Raw genomic sequence first — 26,640 nt, 5'->3', positions numbered from 1 at the left:
TCTGCTTCGTGCACAGCAAAATGTGATTTGCAACGTCACAAACATTGTTTTGTTGCGTTCTACTAAATTTATCTGTTATTCCAATACCAAAAAAAAAGGGTAGACAGCATTTGCCCTATAATTAGAAGTTAAACACAGTTAAGAAATTTTGCCCATATCAGCAAAATTGAGATGGACCCAATGGGTTAGACCAAAGCAAGATCTGGCAAATAAAGAGCAATAGTGTTCAGTTTTTATATAATACAGGGATGGAAATTTGGATTGAATGAAATGTGATGTGCTGCACACATGGACCCAATAAGTTGTGGCCTTTTGCTGACAGAAAGAGTTATTCTCCCAATGTGCCTTGCGCAACACTGGCTAGACTGTATATCATGTCTGCACCAGAGGACTTCCCCAATCTCTCAGAGGTGTTCCAGAAGATCATTCGGCACACTTCCGGCTTTAATGATACATGGAGGACATTAGAGACTGGTGTAACATGGGAAAGAAATTACTCAAGTGAAGTTGGCCTAGTGAAGCGTTGAGCATTAGAGCTCAAGGGAGGTTGCAGTTCACCTTGTATGTTAATTACAATGGCTTCATAATCATTCCTATGAGCTCCCCTATGGGCAACTGGTCTTGTTTCTTGTGCAATGAACAGACAGTCTTCCAATTACTGCGTCTTGTATTGTATTAATTTTTTTTTTAACTATCTGTTGTGCCGCTTTAACCAGGACAGCTGAAATTCCTCTCCGGGGATCAATCATGAATGATCGTATTATCTCGGCTGTAACTCTGTTAGTGATATTAATACCATATTTGTGGTGAAAATAGCTATCCATCACTTTTGCTTATCATCGTCTTCCTGGGTATTGTTATTGTCTGGCTTCTCCATCTACTCCGGGAGACAGCCGCAAATTGTTCGGTTCAATTTCTTTCTATTGAAGGGGAAGTCCCTTGCTTCCGTCACTAAAACGCTCTCTTACATAGAGGTCATTTGATTGTTTATGCACGTAGGCGGGTGGGATGTTTTGTTTTCTCTGCTCTATGGTTTGGATTTGTCACCATGGACACCTGAAGAAAAAACACATTGTTGACATTTATGCAACTAATGTCAGATTGGTTCCAACTCAATAGCACGCAATGAAGTGGACACCAGTTCAGGTATGAAAGGTCATATATGGCATTTATCTGGAATTGAAGTCCTACTTCCCACAAACAAGAAACAAACACAGCTAATCGCTCTCCTTTCAAACATTATTGATTAACATACTGTATTTTCCGGACTATAAGGCGCACCGGACTATAAGGTGCACCTTCAATGAATGGCCCATTTGAAAACTTTGTCCTTATATAAGGCGCACCGGACTATAAGGCGCCCCGGTAATGCATCATGTCAGATTTTTAATCCAAATCAAATCATTCGCCATTTTATCTTTTTTATTTCAACTTCAGACGCAACAAATTACTTTATAATCACAAAATAATGATCCATAGTCTTTTTGATTCATGATTCATAGTCTTCAGCGGGCCACTTATGATTGATTTCATGACACAATGCTTCGGGCCAGTTTAAATTTAGGAATTTGGTCCATATATAAGGCGCACCGGACTATAAGGCGCACTGTCGGCTTTTGAGAAAATGTTAGGTTTTTAGGTGCGCCTTGTAGTCCGGAAAATACGGTAGTTATATTCTAAATATAGGACATGACTTCTCCTTTATGTTCATTGATCGTAACATAATTATTCCCAGAACATGCAAAGCACACCGAGACCGGATTCAAGTCCAGAACTTCTCCACTGGGATGCTAATCAGCTAACCACTTAACGCCATGCAGCAATATACCGACTGACTAAATTCCCTGGCAGTGTTCCTGCTTGTAGAAATAATACAAGTAGATTTATTAAGGACTTACTTTTAACACCTCTCATCTGTCTCCACAGTCTGAATTTGTTTATAAAGCAAATACACAACAGTGTCTAGGTCAGCACCTACTTAATTTGCTCGTATAGTAATTAAGATTATTTTTATCCACTGAATTGAATGTGCTAGACAGTGTCACGTCTCTCATCACTCAAGACTAAATTAAAAAAATAATCCTAACAACTCTCCAATTTAACGTTTTTCACTTTTCTTTGAGTGATTAATTATGCATGCTCTTGCCTTTGTAAAGTGTGTGAAATTAGGCCAAAAGGGTTCAGCACATGTGCAAAAATAACAGACTTGTTTTAGGTCGCCAAAGTTCACATTTCATTTTACTCTTGTTCTAACATTTTTTCCAACTCGTTTTTTCATTGCATTGTGTCTATTGTGTTATAATTTATAGCTTAGTTTTGCTAAAGCCTACTGTTTTTCAATGCAAGCAATTACCTGCAGACAATAAAGTCTTAGTTATTGAATACCCCCGCCAGCAACTCAAAGTACTTCGAGTGCATATGAAAAAGCACACGAAAAAAAAAACTGTTGAAAGGAGGAGTGAGTAAGTGAGCCAACATTACCAGCTTTCGGCAGGTGTCTAGTTTAAATGTGCAAAGCTTGGCTCTGCAGCATGCTTCCACAGCATCATATTCCCAACGCACAAGCTCTACCTAATTATGTTTCCTCTCAGTGTGCAGCCTGATCTTATTATGCTGTGTGTCTATATGTCAGGAATCTGTGGAGAAGGCGTCACCACTCTTTCTGCTGCCTTAAGCAGAAAACACAACACAGCAGCTTCACAATGTGTTGTATCTTTCAAATAATACATGTAGGTTTAAATAAAATAATATATACATTTGCTGGAGATGGTCTGCTTTCCGTCACTTATTTATAAAACAGCAAGAAAATAGGATTGTGATTTTACTAATTAGAATGGAAATCATCTGATAACATTTAATTAAAAAAATAACAAGCCATAATAATGACTTTTGATTAAAAAATGGATTAAAACTGCAAAATCAATAGTGGATTACGTGCATGTCGGGCATACACGCCGATAAATATAACCACATCAAACGAAAGATATAAATATCGCTGACTGAATTTCAGAACTTCATTATTTTTCATTTACAATTAATACCTTTAAAAAGGCATTTAGCTATTTGCTGTTGATTGAAAATGACATCATGTGATCAGGGCTCCAGTAACAACCAGTCATGGCTCAGTTTACCAATGTCACATGACCAAACCCAGAAAACAGGCCATAATTGGTCGTTACCTGATCTTTGGGCAACTGAGTTGGTCATCTGGCGCCAAAATGCAATCGCCGACGTTATCTATCTAGGAAAGATAATCATCAATTGTGCCTCAATACAGACCAGCCATTTGTGAAAATCCCAAAATGTTCCCAACGTTCCCCATGGCCACCACGCCCCAGAGCATAGCCCACATTTTGAATAAAAATTTTGCTCCGTACCAAGTTAACTTAATCATGGCACCAATAATTGAAATCATGATTAAAATTCTATGAATTTTGCATTCTTAATGTTCCGCAAAGCTGCATTGTCCACAACTTGTGTCCTAAAAGTCCCATCAAAACCGAAATCATCTTAGCTAGTCTAGGTAGGTAATAAATAAATCATACAAATAAAAGTGAATCACTTCCTACTTAGGGTTGGACATGACAATTATACTATTAGCATATATTAAGAATATGGAGATCAAAATAATCTTTTTCAATAAACATATCCATACATTGAAGTCTATGCATACTTTATGCAGCCATTCCAAATCCATCATTTCTGTTTGTTGTTTAGAATTCTGATCCATGCATATTTAGCGACGATGAAAAAGGTGTAGGCCACCTGTCATATTTTTCAAATATTTCTGCACTGCATGGTCGACTAGAACATCTGAGGATGGATCTGATTACGTGTGTACGTGCGTGTCCGTGTGCTGGGAAAGCTGCAGGACTCCCAAAAAGATCAGGGAAGATTACCGATTTATTGATATGGGATATTACACCGTGTTGCAGGTTGCGTTAAACCGGATTGCGATCGTGTTAAGAAAGCAAAATTAGAAGCTAAATTGTGATATTTATGCGACAATGAGATCAGATACAGGTGTGCACCATTCATTCAGACAGAAATTAGGATAAATGTTTCTCAAATTATATCACAGATGACTGGAAAATATTGCAGCGTCGCACTGTAAGATATTGGACACATCTAAAAATAAATGAAGTACTTACATGCCATATTGCGAAGAAGATGAGGGACACGCAGAGAACCAGAGACAGCATATAGCAGAAGGCAGCAAAAGTGAACATAATTGGGGAAGGAAACGACGGGTAATTCCCCGGAAAAAGCGCGATCCCATTAAGAGGAGGAAAAAAAAAAGAGGGCAATGATGAACAATAAAGTTGTCACACTGCCACGAGAAGGCGAGGTGGCACCGGTACCACGACTTCGCCCATGTCAAGGAATAAAAGGCAGAAAAAGAAATAAAAATGGAAAAAGAAAAGAAAAGCCTCACAGTGGCGCGTCCACTGCGTCTTTCACGCGGTGGTGTTGTGAGTCAGAATTCCAAACTGGTTCGAAATCAGTCCACGCAACGAGAAGCCGCTGTGTTCGCCGTCTTGACTGCAAGGCTGGTGTCTTCAGAAAAACATTGTTTGTGGAAAAAGCAATCAAAATAAAATGCCGACGGCTTATTTGATGTGCAAAACCACCCAGAGGAGGCGAACTGGTGGATGCTCCATTCGTTTGAGAGGAGAGAAGGGAGCACATCATATACAAACGCGCGAACAGGTGGATTGATGCGAGCAACACCCAGGGCGTGTGCACGTGTGTCTTGTGCACGCGCAGTGCAAATGCATTGAATTCCACCATGTTATTTTTAAATTTTATTTTTGGTATATTGCAATAAGCTTTTGGATGCATTTCTATTTTACATTTGCATGAAGATTTCCCATAATAATGATGATGTGATGATTATCATTCTTATAATATTATCGTAATAATAATATGTATCATTATTATCAATATTATCATTATTATCACTATTATTATTATTAGACACGGCCGTCGATGATGATCAATGTTTAGGTAAGATAATCACACATTGCAAGAAAGTAGGGGATTAATTAGGTACATTATGTCATTTTGATGATGAAAACGGCACATTAACTAAAATACTGCTATAAATGGTGACCAACACGATCAAGCTACTGTCGATACAAAATATTTGTCTTGGTGACTGGCGTCCTCTACGGGTTATTATTGTGTATAACATGGCTTTTCCATGTGGTTCCCATGGATGATGCTTTGACACACGAGTTACATTTTTTCTCAGTTTATTCATCTACAAAATCACCTTTTAAATTTGAAACGCTATTTATCCATTCTGCTTACTTTTTTACTAAATACACACAGCACTACCATGCAGTCTATGGAAACATAAACAAATAACTCCATTACAAATTTCATTCTACCAACATAGCCATGATGAACGTCATGTTTCCAGTGCTAATACTAGCGTAGTTCTCTGTGATTATATTTATTTAGGTATTACAACTATGCATTTTATTAATCACATGCTATTATGAACGGCCATGTTTGAGAATCAAGCTCATGCACATTGTTTTTTTTCTGTATCTGTTGTCATTCAGCAAGGTTGAGAAAATGAATCAGAATATTATGAGAAAAGAATAGGAAGTACAGATTTACAGTACATTTTCAAATGTATAGAGCAAAAGCAAAAAGCACAGATACCTGAAAAGTACAATAAAGTATTTGCATAGTGACTTCCCACCACCGCTATCAGGTAATAATGTTGTGACAGACAAAACATAAAAGTAGAAGGACCAAATGTTGACCAAAGGCTACGCTAACAATAACGTATGAAAATGTGCAAAAAATCTGAGCAGCTTCCAGGTATGCTCCAGCTCGACTGTCTCAGCCATCATCTCCATGGAGACCTGGAGGTATAGCTTAGTGTTCTATTTACACACATAAAGGACATGAGCAAGGTCCAGTTATAATTAATGTTTGAAATGTCAAACAACAATAAACTTGATTAACCACAATTAATATATAGAATTTAATTACTTGGATAGAACATGTTATATAAACACATCTTTCTTTGCTTTGGACTAAAAAAAGAGACAAACATTTTGCTTAATTCAAAGCCTCTTTGTCCTAAGCCTGTCACTCAAGCTTTCCTGTGATGTTAAATTAAGAATGCTGCTTTTAATTCCACAGCAGCTAAAATCCTCTTAAACACAGTTTTGCATATACTCTCATATTGGAGAAGAGACGTGGATTTATTAGTGGATTGATACTGACAGGAGTCTTCAAGGATAATAATATGGGACAGTAAGATAAAAGCAAACACTGAATTGAGATGGGCTGGACACATTTTTTTTCGCACATGCAGCATCTTGATGCGGTTAAAAACAGACTTTTTGCTGCATTGTAGGTGTGAACACAGCCTTGATTTACCACCAATCGAAAAATAAAGTTCTAGCATCCAATATTTTGTCTTTGGAAGAGATTTGCAAATCACTACCTTCAATGTCCCAAGTTCTTTTTTTTGTTCCATATGTGCAATAAAATAAACACTATTTTCTGCATTGTGTCAGAATTCTTGACAGTTTCAACTGATGACAACTGCCTGACACAACTTTTAATTATTTTTACTGCAAACACATATCCTAGGAACATTTTGGAACATGCCATAAAGAAGTTGAGGTAAGTTTGGTGTAGGAGCAGTTATGAGCTCCATTAGCCAATTTCTTTTGGGCGAGTATTGTTGACGCCTGCTCTGAATGAGTGGCTACTGTGTGTTGTGTTTCTCTTTTGCCACTAGATAGCGCCATTTCTTGCTTAAATAAGTTGTACACTTCAGTTCTCAAATGACTATTCCCAATAGCGAGTTCAATCACTAATTAAGGATTTTTAAAAAAAAACTAATTAATTACGCTGATAGTATTTATCACTACGGAAGAGGATTAAGGCCAGTGAAGAAGAAAAAAAAAAGGGGGGGGGGGGGGTGACAGGATTTTTATTTATTTTTTCTCAGAATTCTGACTTTAAAGGAAATTATGTTAGTTTGCTGACCACATTTGCACAAAATGACCTGAATTAATGATTTACCAAATTAGACCTCCAATATCCTTCCGAGCTGTATTTCATTACCATAAAATATATGGTTGTACAAGTGCACCTAATTTGTGTGTACTTCCTGTAGCACTGTTGTACGCAAAGTGACAGACAACAGAGACCTCAATTAGGTTCCTGGAAGAGCGACAATTGTGAACTGCTGATGCACCGGTTGCCCGCTGAGAAATCTTTTCTGCAAAGTAGCAGTATCCCACTCCACCATAAAATTGAAGCATTGTTGCTTTTTTTATTTTTACATTTAGAGACTAGTCATGGTGGCATTTTGAGCCTGAGGAGGGCTTGCTATTTAATAGGCCCTCCAAGAGATGGCCTTGACGTAAATCAGTATCCAGTGGAAACAATAAATTGAGCAAATTGTCTTCCTAAAGGCACAGCAGGGAATTTGGTTCATTTATGGGAGCTAATTTGCACCAAAAAGTTTGACCAAGCAGAAAAAGTGTTTTTTTTGTCTACACTTTTCCATTGTTAATTACACACCCTCCCTCATCACATGCTAACTTGTCCCATTAGCTTGCTGCTATTTTTAACTCATTGAAAATGAGGCCCGCAAGTGTATTTCTATTTTGACATGGATTATTTTGTGTATCAGGGGTGTTTATTCTCATTACTGATCTAAAGGGCAGAAAGGACGTTAGACACTCAAGGTCCATTCCGCTAATGAAGACAGATTAGTCAAGGAACAACACACAATTACACACAGAGAAGTATGCATGAACACACAACACACAAGTAATTTAAAAAAAAAATCTTAAAAAGATAAGGTAAATGTAAGGTGAATGACAAGGGTACCTTTAGGGGCTGAAATAGACAAGAAATTGTGTGACATCAGTCGTCCTGGGACCTCAGCATCACTGGTGCGTAAAGCAAAGTGGCGCATGAGTGATCCCTCTTTCACACCCTGTGTATTGTAAATACGAAAAAAAGTGTAGTCAACTATCGGGACTGAAAAACATTCTTGACTGCATTCATACACACCTCAATCGAGGTACAGCAAAAGCTTGATTTAAGTGCGTTATATAGAAAGTCTTGTTTTTTTTATTTTTACTTTTTTAGAAAGGCATGTTTGTAGGCAGTCAACGTGGTCCTTTGTCATTTTAATTTACATCAGACATGTTGGGCAGCTAAGGAGCTTTCCGATACCGACTACTTCTTATCAAACACCTTTAAATTAGTCACAGGAATTAAATGGACTCAGGTTTATCAAAGTCAAAGTCTGCTTTATTGTCAATTTCTTCACATGTCAAGCCACACAAAGAGATTGAAATTGCGTTTCCTACTATCCCACGGTGACAAGACATATATATATATATATATATATATATATATATTGGTCCACGGACAAACAAAACATTCAAGTAAACAATACAAAAGGTAAAAACAAGAAGGCACATACAATGAATAAATAAGAGCAATGAATAAATAATAAATAAATAAGAGCAACATGGTTGAAATGTGCGCATTTAGCTTTGTATGGCCTTTATAACGTTCATTTAAAATACTACTTGGAAATGTATTTATGACAAAAAAAAAAATTGGGGTCCATGACAAAACCGCATTAGACAAAGTCACGTAGAATCGAAGCACGTAAAATCGAGCTGTATCTTGCGAAAAATGAATACCCCACATGACAATAACTAATGCTTTTTGTAAAGGACAAAATGTGGCTACTTCTTCCATTGTTAACAATTTGCAAAACTACATATTAGAAAAGTGTTTAATTTAGGATGTTAAGGATGATTTTGTGCTACAATTTCATGCAATTAATTATTAAGCATCATATGTCAACACCTAACCTTTCCCCGCCCCTGTGAGGGCATTAAATGTGTTGGCAGTTCTGCCTTCTCGCATGTACACATTCTGTGACGCTAATGAAAGGAATCCAATCAATCTTTGTCTCGCGTTACTAAATACATTCAAATTTATCAACGTCAAAGCTATAATTTCAAGTGCACTCAATGAAAATTGCTCAGCCTTCCATATTGGTTTCCTAATGCTTTTACTCATCACAATGAAGCAGTAAATTGCTATGCACGTTCCCTTGTGTGCATGTTTGTCCAGGCCCATGGCTCAAGAATGGCTCTGGCACATGGGTCGATAAATTTGAAAAATGGCACACGAGTGGACTGGTGTGTGCGTGTGTTCACAGTTATTGTCTGCATTGCATTTCACTGCAATGGAAGAGGGACCTTCCCATCTGTGGTCTCTTCTCAAGGTTTCTCATTTCCCCTAGCTGGAGTTTTGAGTTTTTCCTTGCCCTTTTGGGAGTTTACGATCAGGGGATGTTTGAGAATATTTGCCATTTTTCACATGTCCTGAGTGTTGTTAGTCACCTAAATGTTGAACAGAGAGTGTGATTTACCGAAGTCAAATTCCTTGTTTGGCACGCTCAAACATGGCGAATAAAAAACTCTTGAATCTTATTAAATAAAACAATCGCAGAAATACACTTTTAATAATGTTGATTAAAAATATTCTCCAACAAGAATATTGAGACCTATCAGACATATTGCCATTAAAAAAAAAGCAATCATTTGACCACAATAAAAAAATTCTAAGTGCATTTATGGTGGTAGTGTTTTTGCAGAAAGAATTGTGTGCTTCTCCTGCGTTACATCAGCTTCTGAGAATAAGGATAATAAAAATGTGTGCGTCACATGGTCTACTTTTAAGTGATGTTTATTTTTCTTTAGATTTGCAGCCCTGCTTCCTCAGAGTAATGATAGATGGTGGCTTGCTGTTTCCCTCTCAAGGGAACGATCCTGGATAATCCCCTAACTGAAGGCCATTAGTTAGCTGCAGAGGCTCTTTGCTTAGCGTCATCCTGTACTGTATTTATGGTCTGATTTGTTTTATGTTACACCTAACAGGTGAGTGTAGCCCTAAGTGACTTTTATCGGGCACAAACAACATGGCGTTTTAGGGAAATGAAAGTCAATGTCTTGTCAATTTCAGTCAATTGTAAACATTCATGCAGGGATGCCATTTAATATTAAAAAAAATTTTTTTTCAATATTTGGTAAATTATTTAAGTGGAGAAACGCGTAGTTTAAAGAGGATTTATTTTATTGATGATTTATTAACTTTGGATTTAGATTGACTTAAATAAATAAATGAATAAATAAATAAATTTAATATTTAATTTTTTTTCTTGAAAAATCCTTCACCGTTTGGTAAATTATTTAAACGTGTAGTTTAAAGATGATTTATTTTATTTATGATTTATTCACTTTGGATTTAGATTGACTTAGTTAAATAAAAATAAATAAATAAATAAATAAAAGTGAGGTCAAACTCTTTTTTTCCAAAATCTAGGTTTAGAATATTTTTTCCGTTTTCTCTCAATGCACATCTCTTTTTTTTTTTTTTTTGCTGTTCCAGGCTCTCCCACCTTCTTCTCACATCCATGCTTTATGTACACGATCAATTATTCAACGTGCAGTTTTTACAAGCCGTCCCACCCACTCTGCTGACTGCACATACTTTTTATATGTACATAAACACAGCACCTACATGTGTGGGTACAAAAGCCTCATTATAAAACTATTTGAACTCTCAAGCTACTTCTCTTTAAAAGCAGAAACCAAACATTAATAGTTTGATTTCATTGTCCACTTCTTTTTTTAACTACTGATTTTGGTTATCCTTTCTACATCCATCAGTTGGTGTCCATTATTACCGAATATTAATGAGAAATTCAATTTCTCAGGAAGACCAACTAATTCTAATAGTTGTGCATTGTTTTGATTTTTATTACCCTAATTGCTTTCCTTACTGAAATAGACATTGTGATGAGCCAGCAATTTTTGGAAGGCATATGTTTAATATACTGTACTGTCTATATTGATTTGTAATTTGTGTAAAAGGCACCTCGAGGTACAAGGTTGGCCTCAAATATAACAAAAGACTTGGTGCCAAGCCATGCATGCACTTATAGTTGTGACTATGTTCAAAAATTCTGTGGCCTATCTTTCATTCTTATGTGTTTGTTTTACCTTGTTTTAGTCCAATATTTATTTTAGCCACAATACACTTCAGTATACTGACCTACCGTATTTTCCGCATTATAAGGCACACCTAAAAACCTCCAATTTTCTCAAAAGCCGACAGTGCGTTTTATAATCCGGTGCGCCTTATATATGGACCAATATGGATTCGTGGATGAGGACTAACTTATTAAAGTAAGCCTTACGTGTTTATTTTGTGTGTTGTGTGATATTAACGTTTGAGCAACGTTGAGTTATTAATATATTGTTATTGTTTTCACTATTTCGAGTGTTACTATATTGTGATTGCATTAACGTTTGAGCAACGTTGAGTTATTTATTCTATAAAATGGAGAATGATTTGATTTGGATTAAAAATCTGACATGACGCATTAATGGTGCGCTTTATAGTCCGGTGCGCCTTATATGTGGACAAAGTTTTAAAATGGGCCATTCATTGAAGGTGCGCCTGATAATCCAGTGCGCCTTATAGTGCGGAAAATACAGTACTTAAATAGCACAACAGAATGCGAGTGAAATGTTCATGTAAAAATGCTTTCTTCTCCTTTTGTGGTCAATTTATGCAGCAGAGTGATCAGAGGTCAGGTTGTAATACTCAAATATTTAACAACCTTGCTGCTTGGAACGTGGTTATTGTTAATCAGACATATCTCAAATGTTGAGTAACCAGTGGGAGTAAAAATGATTGAGGCTCTGTTTTAAAAAAAAAAAAAAATCCTTTCATTATTATCTTATCTTACTGTCAAAACTATCTTTGCATCAGCTTGCAAGTCTGCATGCTGAGGTGAAGTAAAAATAGCTATGCGAAGATAAAAGAGTTATAAGGATAAAAATGGATCACAAGAGACGTGCCTCAAATCCCTGAAATAGAACGAGAGAAAAAACGAATGATCACAGTCTCCTTGTCACATTATTTCCTTTGCTGACTTTGACATGTTTCAAGGCTTTGTCAATCTCTTCAACCTGCCGTGCTTGTTTGCTACATTCGCATCAGACTATTTTTTAACTTCATTGTCTTATGCGAGCTATTTACAATGATATAATGTACGGAACAAAGCAAGCGTGGCAAAAAGCTGCGTCCGAAATCAAATCCTCCGGTACATCAATGGCATGCCGTTAAACTGTTCCTCTCTGAAGACACTGCAGAGTAAACAGCAAGCTCATTAGCGATTCTAGGCACGGTGGCCACAGGCAGTTTTCTCTGCGAAACTACTCATTACCAGTATTGTTTCTACAGCTCAACTGTCTGTTTTAAAACATGCTCTTAATTCCTGTGCAGCCAGACCAGACAGCTCCTAGTCAGTCCAGAAACGTGATGTATTATTACGCCGGTCACACAACAGAGAATTGTATAAGATTGGATGATTGTAAAAAAGAATTGTTTATTTATCACGGTTTGCATTGACACCTTTTAGATCACAGGTGTCAAAGATACGGCCCACCACATCATTTTAGGTGGCCGCTGAAGACAAATTGTGCATCTAATTCATGTCAATTCCAAAATTTCAAATTGTTTTAAAAAAAAAGAGATATTGTTAGCAATTTTGATTACCATTCATTTTAAAAAAAATAATTTTTAAATATTTGATCCGACTTCAATATTTCATTTTTAAATATGTGAACAGTTTTTATTAGTCTCTGTTTTGAAAACTAGTTATTCATCAGTTTGTTGTGTAGCCTATACTATATATACAATATGAGACTTTCATACATTTATTTGGGTTGACAATTTTAATGGCCCTTTGAAGCAAACTATGACTATGATGCGGCCCGCGACAAAAAATAATTTGACACTCCTGTTATAGATGAAATACAAGCAGTTCCAGGGCGGAGTTCTGTAATTAAAATAGAAAAAATCTGAAGGAATGTGAAATTATGTTTTTTTTTCCTTCTACTACTATTTTCGGTATATAGTATTGACTATTAGGAACACTTGAATTCCTTTTAATTTCCTCAAAAATCGACAGTGTGCATTGTTATCCGGTGTGTCGGCTTTTCGGTTTGTTGTCTTTAATTGAAATTCCTTCCTATTATGTTTGCGTTCTTATCTACATCCACATCTAATTGCTTGCATGTTTTCATTCTCTGGCACTGTAAATTCATTAAATGTTATCTGATTCAAATTGTTGTTTTATCCCCGAAATTTAGGCCTAGTCAAGCAAATAAAAATACATGATTCAATGAATTTATATTTGTTGTTGATTGGATCATTTGAAAAGAGTGCAAATAATATATATTAGATATTTCAACCTCTTCCTTCAAAAAGATCTCATCCACTCAGATATTTCTCTCCTGTTTTCAGTTCCAAACATCAGAATCTAAGCGGCTAATACAGAATATTTTATTCTCTTGCATCTCCTACCCACGCCTCGACCATATCTGCAGAAAGCACGCTCTCGGTGCATAGGGGGTTTCCCAGCTCAGGCATTCCCTCACTCTCTTATGTTTATTTTACTGCTGATGCAGCGTGACCAGGATTATGCTTTTAACCAAGTCCAAGATGGCCGCCTCCGGCTGCCAGCTACCGCCCTCGCTTTTTTTTTTTTTTTTTAACAGTCTCTCCCTGTGCTATTTCTGAAAGAGGAGAGTGAAATAGCTAGAATTTAAAAATAAATGACCCTTGAGGAGAACAATGTTCTTTCCAAGCCGTATCTGTTGTGCAAAGAAATTTAAAACCATCTGTGAATGCTAAACATGCTAACGAGGACTCATATCAATTTGTCACTGCTGTTAATTGATACAAAGTTTCCAGATTGTATTAATCAAACAATAAAGATGTTTTGATGACTGAGGAATGATTCCAAGTGGTCCGCACTTTTTTTTTTCTTCATCATTGTAATCAAACCATCAAAACATAATAATTCAAACTGCGAATGGATATGTTATCGCAAAGTAATTCCCAACTGATTCAAATCTGCAGTCTCAGACTTACAGTACTGGCTTAGCACTCAGAGCTAAATGGAAGCCCAGTTAAAGCATGGTAAAAGTAAATAATTCAGCACAGTCCCAGTACATATAAATGTCTCCATAATTTATCTTGAACCTGTCAGGACTAACCCAGAATCCTGAAATATATTTTCCCCCCAATAACAATCAGATTTGTTTTTAGAAATTTTGTTTTTTTCCTTCATTTTTTTTTAGCATTTTTAGCTCCTTTGGGCGTTATCTAGCAAAACATTCCCCTTTATTTATTTATTTTAAATCAGACACTTTTATCTATTTATTTTCATGTTTAAAGATTAATGATAGAACCAGAGGTTTAAAAGCAGATTCTTTTCTTAGTTTGGATGAATGTACTTTCAAGAAATGCAAGAACAGAGCTCTAGTTTATTTTGGTTTGTTCAGTTGAAATAACATCAAACTAGGTAGCCGCATAGTGAACTCACATCTTTTAATAATCCAAAGGACTACCAGCACACAAGATGGATATTAAATGAAAGAGAAAAAAAAAGTGACAGAAGAAGCAGCTCTCCCGCTGTTTATTACATACTGAGAATATTCTAACAAGTTCAACTAAAATTTCACATCAACATTTGAGGCCTGTACCACACGTTAATGTCATAATCTGCTTTAATAATCTGCTCTCAAGCAATTACAATAATCTTTAAAGTCATTAGCAAAAGGTCAAAAGTCCTCCCTGGAGATTTCATTCTCCACTCAACTGTACTAAGAATAGTGAAGAGGCATCATTTGACAAACTGAACATGACTGACGGCAATCTAATAAAACAGTTGCATTAATAGTTGTTTTGTAATTAATGCTTGTATTCTTGCGTTATTCATCTTAATTTGTAATAATAATTGTAATGTAATCATTTGTGACAGCTCCAACAATTAGCAGTTATTACAAGTGGAGGGAAAAAAACAATATGTCAAAATACAGTATATATGTATCTGCTCAAGTTATTTACTGTTTGGGAAGTCCGTCTACACCGATACAATATTTCAAAGCCTGAAAATAGTTTTAGAAACTAATCCGGCTTAGTTTCTGTGGGGACATAGCCTTAATAAATTGCATTTGTTCTAGTGGGGTGTTTTGGGCTGTTTTGATCAGTTCATAATTCCCTTAATTTTGACCAAGGTACCGTTCCAGTTCAAGTAAAATGTACCAAAAGCACGATAAACACAGAAATGGGTATTTTTCTGCAGTCTGGGATGAAAAGACCCTCCCAGTTGTTTATTTTTAATGGGTTTTACAGGATGGAGGTCATTTCAAGGGTGAAACCATTTTAGCAATCTTTCGAAATTAACTAAAAGAGATAATAATGATTCCCAGATGCAAACTAGTAGGCCACAATGAAAAACAAAACCCCAAACTATCATCAGTGTTAAATATAGTCAGTTTTTCCCAGATAAAAGGACAACGGCAACAGAGATGGATGAGGGCTGAAACTGCTGAGCTCCAACATTCACATATTATCCACGCTGCTACAACGTTGCAATCAAAGTCCAGAAGATAAATGAGGGAGAAACTGCAGAGGGAGAGTCAACCATTGATTCCATAGAGAAACAAATCTGTCTTCCTTTATGTTAGCAGGCATAAAATAAATATACAGTAGCAGTCATCTGTGACTGATTGTCTGTAACTGTCAATTCTCAAAACGAGGTACTTTTTGCAGTAGTTAATTTATAAGTTAAAGTATTGTATATATTGCTAATTTTATTGCATATGTACTGTATTTGACATCGATGTTGCATAATTTCTGCCTTGCAGAAAAAGCATGCGTGTCTAAATGTGATTTTTTTTCTCTGGAAATGAATGAGATTTACTATTATTATTATTATTATAATTATTATCATGATGATCATGATGATCATGATCATCATGATCATCATGATCAATCATCATTATCATTATCAATATTATTATCATTATCATTATTATTATTAAACTCACCAGTGATTGAGAAGAGCATAAAAAGGTTTTAGAATAAGTTTTAGAAACCATTGCCATCCTTTAGGATGATACCTTGCACGTTTACAAGAATTTAAACACTCAGAAGAAAAAAGAACAACTTCTTGAATGGACAAATATGATGTTGGCTAAGGATTTAATTATATAAAATAATAAAAACCTGGTACTTGGACAGGGGTGTGGAGACTATTTATTCACACTTGCTTAACTGTAGGTGCAGATTTTAGCCTGGATGTGAAGGCCCTGCTCGTTTACATTGCCTACACAAACATTTGAGCTTCACTTCACTCTCTCTCTCTCAATGGCCCTTAGAAATAACTCTTGTTCTCCTAAGTGTTCAGCCCTAAAGTGTAATCAGTCACCACTTTGCCCTCGTCACTCATTAAGGTAAGTGTGTGGTAATCCCCTTTGAAAGTGAAGACATTGCGAAGATCACATTTCCAAAACATATTATGTTAATTGTGAGGACATCTTTCATCTTAAGTTTGATTGTTGTCATTGACTGGCGAACTAACCAGGAAATTGATCGTTCCTTAAATAGGGAATGTATATATATATACGTATATATATATATATATATATATATATATATATATATACATATACACACACCGTATTTTTCGGACTATAAGTCGCGTTTTTTTCCATAGTTTGGGTGAGGGGGTGACTTATACTCAGGTGCGACTTATATGTGTAATTATTCACATTACTTACTTACTAGTATAGTTGATCACATATGTATGGGTGTCATACGTATATCAAAATAGAATTTCGACAGCAACATTTATGAAAGAAGCAAGGTTCACAGATGGGCTTTTATTTGGGAGTTAATTGCTTCGTCATCTCCCACAGCTGTGTTTTTCATTTTTAAACAACCTCTGAGCAAGAATGTCATTTGTTGAAGGAAAACAAATAATTGCTTGCATGCGCAGTAAATTATAAAATAGCTCAGTTAGGAGAAATCTCAACATTGTGATGATTTTTGTTTTCACAAATAAGTTGGATGAGTTTGAATCTGGTTAGAATTTTTATGTCATTGGAGGTGTTTGCACGCACATTCAACAGTTGACAAAAAAAAAAAACTGCGTCACTGCTTTTGAATCAAGGGACGGGCCAAGATTTAAAGCTTAGCTGCAAGAACTGTTTGGCTCAAGGTCTTTTGGGGGATTTGGAGAATAAAAGGAACGCAGACACATTGTACAAGCGGTATCAGTTCATCAACCCAGACCCACACATAAAGCTCCCAAACATTATTGAGTGTGGGCACTCCTAAGAAGCTTAGGCCTTCATGAACTGCATATTTGATTACAGTTGTTGCATGTATTGTTGCAAAAGAATGCATGGAATAAAAATAGAAAATATGGCATACAATTCAAATATGACAATTTTTTCCACCTAAGGGGAGATCAATCCAGAGGGAAGAACAATTATCATTATTTTTATTATTTAAATAAATCTAGGCAATAATATTGTTAGTTCTGTGTTCATACTTTTTTTTGTTGACATTTTTGTTGTGTGGCATTTGTCTACATGTAAACGGATATTATATCAAAATTGGGCACTTAAACATATAGTGGAATCCAGCCTGAGGAAAGCTAATCTGTGATTGCTTCTGTACCATGAGAGTGGATAGTGATACTTTCATGTGTCAGGCTTCAATGCTGAGGTTGCTAGTGAGGAAAAAAATATATTAAAGCAGAAAAATGATTGAGCAAAATATAATGCATTTCAGACATGCAATCTCTTGGAGGAATTCAATTTTGCCCTTGACTTAGCAAGAACACAGGAGAGCTGCATATTGTGCATTAACATATGTTCCACTTTAATGAGAAGGACAGATGGTGGGTCATTATTTGGGGTTTTATCTCTTGTGACTTTGGAGCAAAGAGAAACTACTGACCAAACGGGACGGAGGGAATAAAAGATGGGGCAAAAGACACAAATGCAGCAAGAAGAACTGAATTGAGAGTATTGTGCCACTGGGAATACCGTATTTTCCGGACTATAAGGCGCACCTAAAAACCTAAAATTTTCTCAAAAGTCGCCTTATAGTCTGGTGCGCCTTATATATGGACCAAATGCCTAAATTTAAACTGGCCCGAAGCATTGTGTCATGAAATCAATCATAAGTGGCCCGCTGAAGACTATGAATCATGAATCAAAAAGACTATTGATCATTATTTTGTGATTATAAAGTAATTTGTTGCGCCTGAAGTTAAAATAAAACAGATAAAATGGAGAATGATTTGATTTGGATTAAAAATCTGACATGATGCATTAATGGTGCGCCTTATAGTCCGGTGCGCCTTATATAAGGACAACGTTTTAAAATGGGCCATTCATTGAAGGTGCGCCTTATAGTCCGGTGCGCCTTATAGTCCGGAAAATACGGTAATAACAAAAAATCATAAATTACCAATCGTAATTACCATGTGACTGAAATGACAACAAGGTGATAACATTAATAATGGTTAAAAAAATGTCTCTCACCTGAAGTAAGACTTGGTCAAAAAGGTCTTATGTTAAGGTCCACTCAACATTAAACCATCAGAGTAGTTATTGCCAAGCCACTAGCTTGTCAATGTTTATTATGACTGCCCTTGACACAGCACGGCCTCACATTAAGTCATCAAACCAAAATGAAACCGTCACTTGCTAACACATTTGAAACGTTTATCCTCTTATTCTTTTATATTACGGTTCTGTGGGTGATGCACATATGCAAATGAGCCCTAACTGTGACACTGCGATGGAAGCTCACAGAAACTTGCAAATCGCCGTGAATAAACAAATAACTTTGAAAAGATGGCCAGCATGCCACTGTCACAAAAGACACACACATCCACACACACATTTTGTAAATTGCCTTCCTCTAGTGCCCCCTCAATGCACTCGCTGTGTATAATGAGCTCAACTGGCTGGTGAAAATGAATGACTGAAGATAACACACAATCTAACATGATTTCATTGAGTAACAATAATCAGTGTCAACTGAGAGCTTCAATTTGTTTTGTGGCTGTCCTGTTCTTTCATAATGAAATTATCCGTATTTATTGATGAGTTTATTTTATGAAATTGCTGTCACTATAAACTGTGGTCTTGGAAACTCCCTGCTTATTAATATTTCTTTTTTTTTTTGTTTTTGTCATTTGCAGCAAAGGTCAAAACAATTGACAAGGAAACATGAATACATACTTAACCTCATCACAACCAATCAATTCTGCCGATACCGTGATTAACATGCATTAAGAGTGAAGTCAATGTGGAAGAAGGCACTAAGTGCAAGTACAGCAGAAAAAAAAAATACATGCAGATTGACATTTCCCTTGGCGAACTACTCATCTATATTCTGATTTAAAATGCAGCTTGAGACACAGCAATTCTTTTACGATCCTGTTTGAAGAGCATTTTAACATCAGTGAATGAAAATGAGTTTACAAAGAGTGCCTTGCAGCTTTGAAGAATTATCAACGATGACAATTGTTCAATGTGCAGCAATGTTTTATAATTGATGAATGTACTTGTCATGGGTAAAATGCTGTTTCCCTCAACGCTATTGATTTTTTTTTTTTTTTTTGCTTCTACAGTCTACAAGTCCTCTGCTCAGAAATTGGGGCAGCAGGATAAAACCAATTGCAACACCGCAGTCCCTCCCCAAAAATTCAGCTTCCATTATAGGAATGCAATTCAACACTCAGAATATACAGTATTTCATTTTAGTACCTTGAAACTCCAGTAAATCCACATTCTATTTCCCCACACAGTGAAAAAGCATTTTCCATTTTGCGATTACTCGGTGTAATGTTATGGAGCGGAAAAGGAGAGTCCAAGGTGAACATGGGAAAGTCCATGTATCATTGCCTAGCCACTATCTTCAGAGCTGTTCATGAGCCACCAGTCCCTAGTAAAAATAAATTGCTGCACTTCACAGTTCAGTAGAGAGAAGCAGGCCTTTGTGTTATTAAATGTGCATAAAGTTTGTGGTCAAGTATACAGACGCTAACTCTACATACAAAGAAAGAATAGAAAGAATGTGTGAAAAATAATTTTGAGAAAAGATTTGCATGGAGACTATTTTATTCGTTCATCTGTACATTCACTTACCGTATTGTCCGCACTATAAGGCGCACCGGATTATAAGGCGCACCTTCAATGAATGGCCCATTTTAAAACTTTGTCTATATATAAGGCGCACCGGATTATAAGGTGCATAGAATAAATAACTCAACGTGGCTCAAACGTTAATGCACTCACAATATAGTAACACTTGAAATAGTGAAAACAATAACAATATATCAATAACTCAACGTTGCTCAAATGTTAATATCACACAACCCACAAAATAAACACGTAAAGCTTACTTTAATAAATTAGTCCTCATCCACGAATCCATATTGGTCCATATATAAGGCGCACCAGATTATAAGGCGCACTGTCGGCTTTTGAGAAAATTGGAGGTTTTTAGGTGCGCCTTATAGTGCGGAAAATACGGTATTCATTTGTTCATTCGTTCCCATTGCAAGAAGAAATTTAGAAAAAAAAAGACTTACAGTTGTGGCAAAATTAAGAGATTGATGTATCATTATGTTGCTGGGACATAATTTGAATGAATCGTTTGGCAGAGTGCAAAATGATGCCAGCCGTTGGTGATCATTCCGACCAGCTGTTAGCTAGCTAGCATGAGATAAAAGCAGGCTATGGGATTATTCTTGATTGTTGACCCAATCATGCCCATGGTGGTCAAAATTTTATTCCCAGTGAGAGGGGTGGTTTATGTCACTTGATAATCCAAAATTTCAGATTTTTTTTTTTATATGTCTGTCTAATTAGCACTAGTAGCACAAAAAACACTTTAGATGGATGGATGGATGCTGTTTGATCCTCTGTTTCCCATTTATACATCTGCAGGAGTCCTGCATTCTCTTTCTCCCTGTGGGAACTCGACGGTTTGTGTCTGTTGTTGCTGGACCATTACCCAAATCCATGTTGTCAACGTGGCATGTGAGCTCTAACTGACAGCAGGTGCTTGCATGTGAAAGCAGCATGCTTTTGAAATCTTCACTGCAGGGCAGATGAGCTCATGCATGCCACCAGAGAAAAGTGGAAGGGTTTTACATGGTCAACAGGGGGGGAAAAAATAAGACACAAAAGCCACAATAGGAAAAAATACACTGCTCAAACTCCAATGACAGCAAATGAGATCCATTAGCTCATATGAATGGGCCTCAAAATCCCCAAAAAGGCAAATGGAGGAGAAAGTGAGACCAGACGAGAAAAACTCTCATTTGTACTATGAAAAGAAATTCATATTAGTTTGCATGATTGACAATGGGGCCATTACTATGCACCATTATTTTATACACACAACTTCAAATGCAGGCAAAAAAAAGGTCTGACAGCACATTATGAATTAGGCATACAAGCTATTTTTAAACAATATGTACACACTTCTAATAGCAGAAAAAGTAGATGGGTATTAATAGAGCCTTGCAGTTGATTGGGGAGCTGGTCCATCACTCTTGTTTGAATTTTTGGAAATGTAGCTATAACGCAGAAAGTACGAATTATAAAATTATAATATTATTATAAATATTATATTATACTATATCGTATTATATTACCGTATTTTCCGCACTATAAGGCGCACCTAAAAAAATCCAATTTTCTTAAAAGCCGACAGTGCGCCTTATAATCAGGTGCGCCTTATATATGGACCAATATTGAGCCACTACAGCAGGCGTGTACAAAGTCCGGCCCGCGGGCCAAATGTATATATCGTATATATGGACAAAGTTTTAAAATGGGCCATTCATTGAAGGTGCGCCTTATAATCTGTTGCGCCTTATATATGGACAAAGTTGTAAAATGGGCCATTCATTAAAGGTGCGCCTTATAATCTGGTACGCTTTATATATGGACAAAGTTTTAAAATGGGCCATTCATTAAAGGTGCGTCTTATAATCCGGTGCGCCTTATAGTGCGGAAAATACGGTATATTATGAAAACTGACTTGATTTGTAAAGAATTACATGACAAACCTCATTTGAACTACAAGTAACACATTCATTGTTGCTTTTAACTGTACATAATTAAAACCACATTTAATGCGTTTCACTTAAGTTTAAGTGGTTGGCGCTGAGGTCAAGGTGCATGAACAGGACAAACCTTGAGATGAGTATCGCAGAGGCAAAGGACACAGGAAGCTGCAAGCTTGATGCTGTCATATTGGAAAATCTTTTGTATGAATATGAACCTGGCCCTGTCATAATGGAAGAGATAACTCACTAGGGGATAGGATGCAGGGACAGCTTGAAAATAATGACAAGGCCATATGAAGGAGAAATGTCATTCATACCGTCGTCGCTCTTTCCCTCATCATGTCTCAGCATGGCTACTCCTCATTACATAGATATTGATTTAGCTATTTCGAGAAGGCTGTGGGATCTTTTTGCTGGTCTGTCCTCAGCACGCAGATTAAATACATTATAGTTTGTCAGCAATCCTGAGCCTTGCTGAGTCTTTTTCTGTCTGAGGGGTCATCTTCCATTGTCCTGTTACACAACACTGACCATGCCAAGAGGTCAGACATTTTGTACTCTCCTCAAAACTCATTTTGTAAGAGAGAAAGATGCCAAAAATGGAATTACCCCAACCTAAGAGCGTGTTTACAGCATCCATTTTTCTGTTATTAATGTACTTGAAATCAAATCCATTCAATCAAGGCTGATTGAAGATGACTTAGTGGTCTGTTTTAAAAAAATAAAAAAACTACATTTGCAAAATGCCGATGTTTTGGTGACTCAGAAAAACTAAGAGGTCATAAAGCATTTTTTAAAAATTTGGGCTACAGAAAGTAAATCAACTATCTAAACATTTTGACCAACGATTTATTTATTTATTTACGATTGTTTAATTTTGTCCCATTAAGTTTAACATGCGTTTCTAGAAATATTTGCGTATTAGCTATACACAAAATTCAACAAGGATGGACGCACTAAGCACACAGTGATACTTGGTGACACACACGCGCACACACATACGCACACACACACACATATACACGCACACACACACTATCTCTGTGCTGGACAAAGGGCGTGAAAATGGATTCCAGATAAACTCAAGCTGATTTTTGTGTCTTGCAATAATCCATTAATCCTTTTTTTCACGATTTTAATTGTGTTGGTGCTTAGGGACGTAGGGCAAGTAGATCATGTCGAAGCGGTTTATCATTTCAAATTTTGATTTGCTTAATTAAAATCGAAAGTATTCTTTGGTCCTTGTAAATTGCTGATAGAGAACATAGTGACGTGGAAAACCCTCTATCGTTATGACACATGGGGACAAGTGACATTGCGGGGAAGGGTTGGTTGAGGGTGACTCAAGTTGCATGCTAAAGAGAAGATGGAAGGGGGATGAAATTATATTTCTTCCAAGAACACATATAGAACACTTTTGAATGCAGGGGTGTCAAATTCATTTTTGTCGCGGCTACTGATGAATAACTAGCTTTGAAATCAGAGACTAACTGTTCAAATATTTTAAAAAGAAAAATTGATAGCAATATCTTTAGTTTTTAAAAGTGAAGACAATTAGCAATTTTAGTAATGACGCATGACCACAATTTGTCTTCACAGGCCACATAAAATGATGTGACGGGCCGTATCTGGGCCCCCGGGCCTTGAGTTTGACACCAATGATTTATAGTAATTAATCAACGGCTCACATAAGCTAGTATCACATTCATTTCCACAGAATGCTTTTCTGAGTGAGCTCATGAACTAGAGAGGAGGAATAAAAAATAAAAAAAATTGACAAAGAACTGCAATTTTGTTCTGACACAAGACCTTTTGACTTCACTTCATCACACATCTTACGTTCTGCAGAACTCTACACAACCATGCTATCAACAGATGTGTCAATCAGTGGATGGGTGTCAACTTTAGGTCACCAGTGATTTCACCTTTGAACTTAATTTCATTTTATGCTATTCACCACGGAATTGATGGAGCAATTTGAGCCATTGGTATTTTTCGAAAGTTGCTCGACTGCTGCATTTGGACTGAAATATTCCTCATTCCTACTTCACCGCAAATGTTTCTGTGATGTATTTACTGTACAGTTTTTATTTGTGACATCATTGACTTTGCTCCAAAAAAAACTACAAATGCCCATAGTATTTTGACTTGGATTTGTTTAGACTTCTGTTAGTTTAGTAATCAATCCTTTTTTGGAACAGATTAATTCTATTTTCATCCACTTGAATGGGGAAACGTTCTTTCACTTTCACAAAAAATGAAGTTTCTATTGATTGACTGAGATTCCAAATCACCTCTGGCATTATTTCTGAAAAAGTTTCCCTTACTACAAACGTTTTATTTTCCAATTATAAATAAATATAATGATTTAAATCCAACAGATACTTTAAATCTCTCCAACAAACTATATTTTTGCTGTCACTGACCATTATCAAAAACCCTTTTGAAGTCGCTTAAATACAAATATCATACAATGAAATCTTTCTGATGATGCCACCCAGTGAGGCTTAAACATATGATGTCATGTTGAAGCTTTGATTAGTTTTTGTGTCATAAACACACCTCGAGGCAGAAAAAAAGTTGTCGAAAACAGAATTATCGATAACACAAAATGAATCCTGTGATCCCGATTGGTATCCAAGATATTGATTGATATCCAACTTCTACAGCTAGGTGAGCTTTATTGATCTTTATGTCAATAACGAGCTAATAAGAGTAAGATTTTGTATCAGAAATACTATTTAAATATATATTAGGTATTTTAATGCTACTAACTTAAGACATCAGAGTATTTTTGTTCGTCGATCAAACTGCATTTTATTAATTACACAGTTGTCCAGACTATGGCCAAAGATGCATTGGCACAGGCGGGCTGTTATTTTGATGAACTCAACAAACTACGTGCACTCGAGCCAGACGTCAGCCAAAAGACGTCGGAGCTCAGAGAAGACTGCAAAGAATTTTTGGACAAAATTGTACAGTTTTTGAAGATTATCGGAGGGCTTATGGACTTGGTGAATGAGTTGGCAAATGAGACAGAGCGAGAAAAGTTGAAGGCTCTTGGAACGAGAAACCTGCTGAAGTTTGTGGCAAAGCAAAGGGAGGCCCAGCAGCAGCAACTTTCAGCTCTTATGACAGAGAAGATGATGCAACTTAAGCGATATCGTTTTGAGTATGAGACCCTTTTGAAAGTAGAAGCGGAACAAAATGAATTTATTAATCAATATATTTTGCAGAAGTGATGTTAAGATGGAGAAGTAAATTTACGCAAAATGCCCAGTTTTGCAATGTCTGGAAAATAAATGTGTGGTAAAAAATTTGTAAATAAATGTGTAATAAATTAATAAATTAATAATAAATTAGTGGTTTGGCATACTCTCAACTTCTCCAATTGTATTCATATTTTTTTTTATCAGATAATTTTTTTAATCAAATACTGTATGCTAGATAACCCCCCGCTGTTATTTAGATTTTTTTAATTAGATTTTTTTCTATATTGTTCTATATCATCATTAGCTCTGAATATGCGTAAAGTGTGTATTTCTTTTCTTTAGTATTATTGTCATTTGGAAAAGAAGTTGTGAACTATTTAAAAAATGATTGCTGCTCATCTGACATGATACATCACAGACTTTTAGAGTACAACTATATATTTCTTTGCTAGCTACTACAACCGTTGTTAATTTTGAAATCAATAAACGAAAAAATATTTTCCTCTACTGGTCTACATGTGAATTCTAATTCAAATTTTGCTAACTTTTTGCACCGGAGGTAAATCTATCTAAACTATAATCTTGTATTTTTTTTTTCTGCACTTGCTTTCTCCTTTAGATCTTTTCATGTGGGTACGGAAGAACCCCAGAAGGGGAATTGTAGTGCTTGTGCACAACTTCAAATCTAATCCTTCAGGGCGTTGTTAGTATGCACTGCATCTGTAGATTTTCAAAGCATGCTATGCATAATGCTGAGGTGTTAGCTCAAGTGTTCTTCATATAGTTCCAATATCAATTATTAACCCACTGCATGCATTTCCCACACCCTGATTCAAATAATCAGATAATCAACACGGTTCTGCGGAAGCTGGATAACGATCCTGATCATTTCCCACATCAGAATCCAAACATGACTCCTTAATTCTCACCATTTTTTTTTTATGCAATAATCCAACGCTTCTCCTTCCATGCCCTCATACTTTATCCGGCTGGCGTACAGAAGATTTAAATGACACTTCCCGAGTCAGGTTCTGTGTCTCCTCAAGCAAACCAAGTGTTTTTGATTTATTGTTAAACAAGAAGAAAAACATCAGATAGTCATGGCAGCCTTACATATCACATCATGTCCTTTCGATTTAGATCTTCATGATCTGCATAGAGATTTAATGTGACAGCAGGATGGCCTGGTGAATGAGCCTGCTTTATATTTCTTAATATAATCTGACTGTAGAGAGGAGTAGCAGGATTGTCTCAAAAATGATTGATGTTCATATCGTTAAACAGTTCCACAAAAGTAATAGGTCCAAAATTGCAAAAGATTCTTCAGAGGTGGGATGTTCCCAACAAGTCAAGGATAAGGTTTAATCCCTGACTCTAGTCAATAAAAGT

General features: G+C 36.3%; 2 protein-coding genes across 5 annotated transcripts in view; one reads left to right on the top strand and one right to left on the bottom strand.

Moving 5' to 3' along the window:
- cnih3 (cornichon family AMPA receptor auxiliary protein 3) overlaps nt 1-4,731 on the bottom strand; it is a 28,964-nt gene extending 24,233 nt beyond the window's left edge. For all 4 annotated transcript variants that reach the window (XR_005096655.1, XR_005096654.1, XM_037244919.1 and 1 more), the window contains exon 1: nt 4,152-4,731. Coding sequence is in view for 2 of the 4 variants with exons in the window: in XM_037244919.1 (XP_037100814.1) it covers nt 4,152-4,229 (78 nt within the window). In the remaining 2 variants the exon portion in view is untranslated. The remainder of the gene's footprint in view (nt 1-4,151) is intronic.
- A 19,877-nt stretch (nt 4,732-24,608) lies between these two features.
- LOC119118081 (intraflagellar transport protein 20 homolog) lies at nt 24,609-25,338 on the top strand. The gene is made up of 2 exons (XM_037244827.1): nt 24,609-24,712; nt 24,872-25,338. The coding sequence occupies exon 2, from the start codon at nt 24,883-24,885 to the stop codon at nt 25,279-25,281; it is 399 nt and encodes a 132-aa protein (XP_037100722.1). The 5' UTR covers nt 24,609-24,712; nt 24,872-24,882; the 3' UTR covers nt 25,282-25,338.
- Nucleotides 25,339-26,640: the final 1,302 nt, after the last annotated feature.

Source organism: Syngnathus acus, chromosome 24, assembly GCF_901709675.1.
Source record: "Syngnathus acus chromosome 24, fSynAcu1.2, whole genome shotgun sequence".
Lineage (NCBI taxonomy): Eukaryota > Metazoa > Chordata > Actinopteri > Syngnathiformes > Syngnathidae > Syngnathus > Syngnathus acus.
The sequence above is the reverse complement of the archived record's forward strand: the minus strand, read 5'-3'. Positions and strand labels throughout refer to the sequence as shown.